This window comes from Heteronotia binoei, chromosome 1 (assembly GCF_032191835.1).
Source record: "Heteronotia binoei isolate CCM8104 ecotype False Entrance Well chromosome 1, APGP_CSIRO_Hbin_v1, whole genome shotgun sequence".
NCBI classification, from domain to species: Eukaryota; Metazoa; Chordata; class Lepidosauria; order Squamata; family Gekkonidae; genus Heteronotia; species Heteronotia binoei.
This window is the reverse complement of record NC_083223.1, coordinates 174421384-174429719: the sequence shown is the minus strand read 5'-3', so window position 1 is coordinate 174429719 and position 8336 is coordinate 174421384. Positions and strand designations below refer to the sequence as shown.

The 8336-nt window shown below is 37.5% G+C and overlaps 1 protein-coding gene across 2 annotated transcripts in view; it reads right to left on the bottom strand.

Moving 5' to 3' along the window:
* Positions 1-621: 621 nt before the first annotated feature.
* The window catches only part of BIRC6 (baculoviral IAP repeat containing 6), a 224539-nt gene continuing 216824 nt past the window's right edge, over positions 622-8336 (bottom strand). For both annotated transcript variants that reach the window (XM_060244345.1, XM_060244352.1), the window contains exons 72-74: positions 5662-5850; positions 2624-2758; positions 622-1477 (exon numbers count right to left, since the gene is read on the bottom strand). In XM_060244345.1, coding sequence (XP_060100328.1) covers positions 1298-1477; positions 2624-2758; positions 5662-5850 — 504 coding nt within the window. In that variant the 3' untranslated portion in view covers positions 622-1297. The remainder of the gene's footprint in view (positions 1478-2623; positions 2759-5661; positions 5851-8336) is intronic.

The window sequence follows — 8336 nt, the reverse complement described above, 5'->3', positions numbered from 1 at the left end:
GCAAATTCACATCAATTTTTCAAGCCCTACACAAATGAAACTCCTACTAAATTTACAGAAGTTACAAGCCTTTCATTCCTATGTGGGAGGATTCATGTGCTTAAATGCTTTGGCTTCACATAGGAAGCAAATTAATCCAAGTTCCCACCACAGTCAGATAGTACCAGTTTATATGTGGAAGAGAACAGCCCAATCACTTTACTGGAGTGCAACATGAAGCCCATCAAAATTAATATTTATGGAGAGTGGAGACTCTTCAGCTTCCCTTTTTTGATCTGAAGCTACACAAATTAGGTTAGAAGAAGCCTTAAAATCAGATAAGAAACCATCAAACTTAGTCAATTATATTTGTGTACAACATTTTGTATGCAAGTACCAATGAAAAATCAACTGACATATTTCTGTAAGTACAAAACATGTAGTAATCAAACATTCCATATTTTAATTATTATGCATGAATAGTTGTTAGTCATTAGGAAGTGGCAGAAGGTAGCAACTCCCAGTGGAGTTATTTTTAATTATTAATTATATAATAAAATCTTTTGTCAAGAAATGCTGCTTCTGTTGTTCTGTAGAAATAACTCAGATGTTAACAGAGAAAGATGAATTCAGCAGTCCACATTTTGGCTGAGGTAAAACCAGGTGCATTTATTTCATCGGCATTTTAGAATTAGTAAGCATAAAATTAAATATGTTGACTGTAATAAATTCAGTCATACAAGTGCAAGTCTCCAGCTATAATGAATTTATGGCAGATTTTTAAAAAAGGTACCAGTAAATCATAGGAGGGAGCATGTCCATTTGACCTTTATTGAAGTATACAGGAGGTTTTTCTTTAGAAATCAAATATGAGAATGGAGATATGGTCAAACGTAAAATCTATCAAATTCAGTGAAAACTGTCCGACTTTAAATAGTAGCTGTAAGAATGACCAATATATATTCTTTGTTACAACCGCCCTCACTCTACAAGTAAAAAAAAAAATAAACATTCAGTAAACATTCTTTCCTAAGGTAGTTTCCCTTATATATCAGTGATTTATCCATTCTTGTATACATAACTTTTTTAAACATACCAATCAGTGGTTCTCACAATTGGAAAATAAAAGCACAAAAAAGTTTACACTCTTGTACAGGTAAATAAAAGATCATCTTGAATTAAACTGTATATCCTGAAGGGCATAGTATAGTTTCAATTTCATTACCTATTACATAATTAGCTTCTTAGATACAAATATTGACATATTTGGCTTGTGCTTCAAAGCCTTGTGTGTCTGTTAAGTCCATGTCAATGCAGCTCATAATTTGAAGTCACTCGGGAGGTCTTTGCTGCTGCTTGGTTTAACTTGCTCGTGCAACAGAGTGTCCTCAGCACTGGTCATGGCACTGCATTTCTCAGCTGGGTCATCAGCTTCTGGGTCCAAGCCGTCTGGGCAGGGCAGTTTCTGAAGCTCTTCCCGTAGCTGAGCTGTGTGACGCTGTGCACACACAGGAGATAATGTATGCATATGAGATAATGGTGAGTTATCTTTTTTCAACAATTTTTTTGGTGGGGTCATATTGTGATACTCTGTGCAGGCAAAATGAAACTCCATCATAATAAGAGCTTTATGGTCATCACCTGACAGTAACAGCATGTTTTCACCACTATTTCTGAGGACGAGCAGAATCTGTAGCCTGCAGGAACATTTTAAATTAAGGGAGTAATTCTGCACATATCACAAAGCGAGAGCCATATTGGGGAACTTGCTCGGCAAGTTTGTCATGCTGCACACATGTAAATCCATACAAATCAGAGTATGTTTTATTCTACTGGATATTCTAAAAGACTGAAAAGAGCTCAGTTACACATGAAAGTCACCACTTGATGCTGCAATCAAAGTGATAAACATGCACATGTGAGCCTAGCTTTCTCTCAAAAATGCCAACAACATTATTCTTGACTGTTTCTTCCACTGTGCAAGTTGACATGGAAGCATTCACAAGTGTTAAGACAGTTTAATGTGGTATGCAGGTTCAAGCTAAAAGGTTGGTGTAAATTAAGTACTGTTAACTGAGCATGCTAAGAAATATAACTAGATTGAAAACCATGGCTAAAACAATACATTGTTACTGACATGACCACTGAAAAAGGCAGACTACTCATCTTCCTTCTCCTCCTTGTACCCTTGTAACATTTGTTAAGGTAGAAGATGAAGATATTGGATTTATATCCCACCCTCCACTCCAAATCTCAGAGCGGCTCACAATCTCCTTTATCTTCCTCCCGCACAACAAACACCCTGTGAGGTGGGTGGGGCTGAGAGAACTCTCACAGAAGCTTGCCTTTCAAGGACAATCTCTTCTTGGTGGTGGTAGAGAGGCAGGATTACTGTTTTTGACAGTAGCCATATATTGGCCTGACAACAGTGCATTGTAATATGTTTTGAGAACAAGAACTGGCACAGGGAGGGAGGCAAGTTTCTCAATTTAAAATGTTTTGGACCTTGAGGTTCAGTCACTTCCAGTATATCTCAGATCAAACTTTTGAAATCTCCATCACCACCTGCTTTTGTGGACATTTGTATTCAAGCATGCAATTGAAACCTCTATACTAAGCAAGCAATCCCATCAAGGAACCTCACCTTTAGAGCTGCAGCATGATGAGACATAGTCCTGCCTACCCGTTTGTCACTGCTATACTGCTGTATGTCTGCTATCCACTCTTCACACTGAGCCATGATCTCTACTCTCTTCAAGTAGAAATGTTTATGGATAACCTGTGAGCACAAATAAAAGGTTGGAAGGGGGAAAGGGATCAATCTGCAGCTTTCAAATTACCCAAACTGTGCAGCCTGTACTAACAAACCAGCAGGAATGTCAATGTATTGCTCTCCTGGTACATGAATGATAAGTACAAGACACGCCTGTGAAAGTGAAATAACTGTTTTTCTTTTAGGGCACTGCAACCTTTACCAATTTATTCAGGAATTATTTTAAATATCTTACTTTATTCCTTCATTTCCTTCTCTCAAATTTTAAAAATTATTGAATCTTTAAAAAGTACATAAAAATGAAATAGAACACTTGTTCAAATAGGGAAGGAACAAAAGGCATTGGCACCAGTAAAATATTATAGAAATGGAAAAGAGAGACGTTAGATAGAGATAGGAATAGAAACAGAGATGGATAAGAAAGAAACACATAATCAGAATATATAAGGCTCCAGCATGATCGGGTTGTTTGGAATTAAGCTGTGTTTTGTCATTTAAGTAATCTATGAAAGCCATTTTATAACAAAATGGGGAACGGTAGGAGCTGTATCTTCTTGTGTTTTGCCTTCTATTTTTCCATGATATAGGAATTCCAAAGCTTGGATCTCCAGTTTGTGCAAGAGGGCACTTAGTTTGTTTTCCATTTATTGGCCAAGGCTAACTTCGCTGCAGTTAACATGATAAGTATCAGATGATGGCTTGAAATTGGAATAGGATGATTTAGGCTTAATGGGAACCATGTATTCTGTTATTTTTTTTTAATTTTGGAGACAATTTTACTCTAAAAATGGTGGGCTGATGGACAGGACCACCAGCAGTGGAAATGTGTGCCCTTTGAGCCACATCCTTTCCAACAGAGACCATCTGGTGGGTATACAAAATGCTGTAGCTTGACCAGAGTAAGATACGTGTGTGATGACCCTGTAAGAAATCAATCTGGCATTCAGGGCTTTCAGTGCCTTATAGATCTATATAGAACCTCACTCTACCTTCCATAAGATCTGTTTCACAGAGTATTCAATTTGGAGTAGTAGTGTGGGAGTTTTGCATTCTCTAGTTGGAATAAGATCTTGTAGTTTACCAATTAGACCTTTATGAGCATTTACAGGTTAAGTGAAGTAATTTCTCAAAGTCAGCAAGACACCATACTTGAGTTCCTGTCCCTAAAACTTTGGAAAACATGTCTTGTAGTTACAAGCAATGGAGCCAGTTCAGTTTGGTTCCTATTTTGACTTCTAGAGAAGCTTTATCCAGTAGAAGATGGTTGCAGGAACAAATCAAGGTTGATGAAGAAAGAATTTAGTGAGGAAACATCCTTCAATAACTGTTTCCTTCGGGAATTCCATATCGATAATGTAGCATGGAGGAAAGGGTTGGTGTACTGAGAGAAGGTCTTAGCTGCAATGGAGTCCCAAATGGACTGAGAGTCTGTATCAGCTTGTTCAGTCTATCTCCAGTCCATGAACAGGTCTGGGGCAAGCATTTGTATTAGATTGGTGCAGGGCCAGATCGGAAGGGGGGGGGGGTGCTTGCCCTGGGTGCCCATGGAGGGGGGTGCCAAATCAGATATGGAGTCCATTGTATTCTATGGGACCATAAGACAGAATGGCCCAAAAGGAGGCATCATTTTTTAATTCCCCCTCCCCCTCAAAAAACATGTGGATCTGATCCTGGGTTGGTGAGACATGCAGAATGGTAGTAAAGAGTTTGATCCAGTAGTCCTGGTAGTCCCACTGATAATAAAAATTCATACATGGGTGGATGGATACAAATCTGTTCATAGAACACTTGAATTACTGTATGGCACACTGCTGCATTTATTATAACCTGATAACACTAGCTTATTAATAAAATGTATGGGGAACAGTTGCTGCAGCAGCTAACAAAGGCATGTTTCTCAGTGTTACATAACTGGATTAAAATGAGTAAAAATATGTGGGCAGCAATATGATAGCTTGGATCAAGATTTATAAAAGAGGACATTCAGGAAATTTTCCTGGATATGTCCACATGATTAAAATAAATTAATCCCTCTTATTCTAATTTCTAAATCAGTTCTGGCAAAGATATTATATCTCCTAATGGAAAACAATCTTAATTTCTGACATGCACCTTTGTAGTAAATTAGAAGCACAGAATTATCAAAGACATTTTATAACAAATATCAGAACTCTTGCTTGGCTGTATTATTAGCCAATTAATAAGCAGCATTAAATATCATAGGGAAGAAAGTAGATCACAGTCAGATGACATCAATTAAAATACTAAAATAAAGGCGGTTGTAGTTGAATTGCCAGTAGTTATGTAAATTGTGCTTTTCTTTTCCTTTCAGATTTTTGTAGTGTTGTACATTTCCTTTTAGAAAGACTTTTCCCCTACTGACATCTACATTTCTAAGAACTACAGATGTAACCAATTTACACCTGTTAGCCGTGAAGCTGATCCTACTGCTATCTACACACCATTTGCCATGCAATATGGTGGTGAGGGCTCACACTTCTTCCCTGTACTTCTGACCCTGGGGAAGTTGATTCCCAGGCTTGTGGGACCCATATGGGTCAGTGGGGTGCTGTGAAAAGCCCTTCCTGACTCTTCCATCATTGGAGCTTCTCTCCATCTCCTTATTTGCAGGGCAAAAAAACTCAGGTCTCTGAAGCCAGAGGGGGGTGAGCAGGATCAACTTTCCCAGGGTCAGAAATGGCTGCTGTGAGGACTGGAAATCTGGGAAAAATCTGAGATTCTTGCATAAGCAGATTGCTGAATCCAATCCAGTGAAATAACACTCTAAAAAGCAGAATGCTCCTATTTCCAAAGTGAAATGTTTAAGGCCTATGGACTTTGATCTAAAATCTATAATGGATCAATTTTTCTATTCCTTTATCCTGAAAGCTGTTGTACAAAACACAAACCTCTTTAAAACATGGTGAGGGATTTCTGATTTGTTCAAGCATAGCCCATTTGACTGTTGCTTGCCGTATATTTCCATCGTATTCTCTGGAACTTTGCGTGCCACTAGGAGTCCCTCTAGATCGTTCATACCCTGGCTCATTGAAATAGGGCTCAGCAACTAATATGAGAGATTGCACAGACACCAACACCTGTGGAGAAAAGTGAGCCAGAAAGTTGGTAAATAACCAAACATTACAAAGCATCTGAAGACATCATCAGTAGAAAGCACCCTGATTCTCCCCTTAGTGCGGGTGCTGACCCAGTGGCAACAGCATGATGCTGCATTCAAAAGTAACAGACCTTGGAATGTTTCAGTTGTCAGGCAAGTTAAGAGACACACAAGAATTGCAGAAGGTAGAGTTTGTCAAAGGGTATAAAATATGTCAATTCACACAACTATTTTACATGAGAGGTTTTGGTCCCCTTTTTTGCAAGGACTGTATGTGGGCTTGTCTGGTACAGAATGCAAAAGTCTAGACTTTAATGAAGTTTTTAAAAAAATCCTTTTAAAACAGATATAACAAAATGTGGGCTAAACAGAAAGGATGTGTTGCTTATCAATGAATGCCACAGGCCTTGTCAAAGGAATAATCTACTGTGGTTCAAAGTATAGGGAAAAAACTACATCCTTTGAATCAGAAGGAAGGAAAAACAATGGAATTGCAGGCAACAAAATCATCAGCAACTATATCCAGAAAAGGCCCTTTGCTCTAAGGCCAGAATTAGGCTCTGCAAAAGAAATCAAAATTTCAATAAATATCTAGACTGCAGCAGAAATTTCATTACTTTTTTTATTTTCTCACTTGCATTGATGCCCTTCAGGGAAAATGTTGATAGTATTCATAATTATGTACTCCATTTTCAGAGGTAGCAGGACTTCTTGTACATTGAACTGTGCCCATGTTAGAAATTATAGAACTTTCAAACACTAGGTCAGAGCTGTTGAACTCATTTGTTATAAAGGCCAAGATCTGACACGTGTCACTTTGTTGGGCTGACGATGTGTGCCATAAATGTAACATGAGGTACTGGAGATATAAATTTTATAAAGGTGATTTCAGATGACAATAGCAGGCTCGATTGGATTAGATGTGATATACAGAGGGGTAGTAGGCGTGAAGATACCAGTATTGATAATGAGATAGCAGGGTTGCCACTAAAATTTTATTTTTCATTTCCCTGACTTTCTCTGACCAACATTTGTCAATTTCCCTGACCACCATTCAGATATAACCACAAGTTAAAAAATGAATAGGTCGTGTTGCATTAATGCAAGGCTTAATGAAATGTTCCACTCTACAACTACACAAGTCTCAACTGCAAAAATATGTGTCAAAGTAAGAGATTTAATATCAGTTTCTTTCAACATTAACTGCAGCAACATCTGTTTTGCAATTGCACCAAAAATTACATCAAGATACAAACTTCAATTCAAGTAAACTCTGAATGCTAACAAATGACATAACCTTTTTGTTATTGTTTTAAAGGTACACTAAAAAGTATATAAACGTTCTATCTAAAATGGTTTCTCTGAAGCCACATTATGAAACTTAGAGTTTTGGAATTGCAGTAATAATCAAGTTAGAAATTAGAATACAAGTAATGTTTTTAAAGAATGAAGATTTAAGATATAAAACTATCACTTCTACAGTTTTCTCTTTTTATTTTGTAACTCTTTTAGTTTCTCATCAATTATTTACTCTTCCATTTTGGCTTCTTCTTGCAGTCTTTTTTTTAGCATTTTCGAGATGTTTAATTTGTCCCTCAAGTTTCTTCTTTCTTCTGCATTTCTTCTTGTTACTTATGGTGTTTAGCCTCCAAGTGCTCTGTGCAGCATGCATGAGCTTGCCTGATTGACTGCAACAGATTCCTATCAATTACAACAAATTCAAGTCCTTCACAGTTCAAGACAGCATTGTAAACCTGATGTTGACAGACAACAGTTTCTTCATGCAAGTTCTCAATTAACATTGACTTATTAACTGAAAATCCACTTTCAACAGAAGCATTACCATGAGACAGGATAAGGCACATTTTGACAACAGTCCACAGGTCTGAGAAACTTTTGTTGGACATCAAAATATCACTGTAAAACATATCCAGTCCAGCTTTATCATTTTGTTCTGCAAAATATGCTTGAAATTGAGCCTTGAACTCACTGTGGGCAGCTGTGGTTAAAGCAGTATATTGTTGCTTTGATTTTTTCTGCTGTGTCATTGATCTGATTTGCTTCATGTAGAGCTTCAAGAACAGCCCCTATTCTGGTGATTCCAAGATTTGGCTTGTATAAAATGATAGTAGGATCTAATGCTGATAGGCCATACGCCATCTTGAACTTCAAAGGCCTTCTCTCAATCAACTTTTCAACAACAGCTACTACCATGTTTTGACACCCTAGGCAAAACTCAGCCACTTGATGTTCACTCAGTTTAGTTTCTTTCAACAGTTTATTTGTTGCAAAGCCAATGTCAACTTTGCTTCTGTCAAGCAAATTCTCAGACAATTTCATGTCAATTGTTAACAACTGGAAACCAGAAGATGCTTTTTGCAGCATTTCCGATTTTATGCGACTCATTAGCTTCTTGATTAGCATATAAAGTTCTTCATACAAAAAGGGTGCCAATGGTTTTTGGTT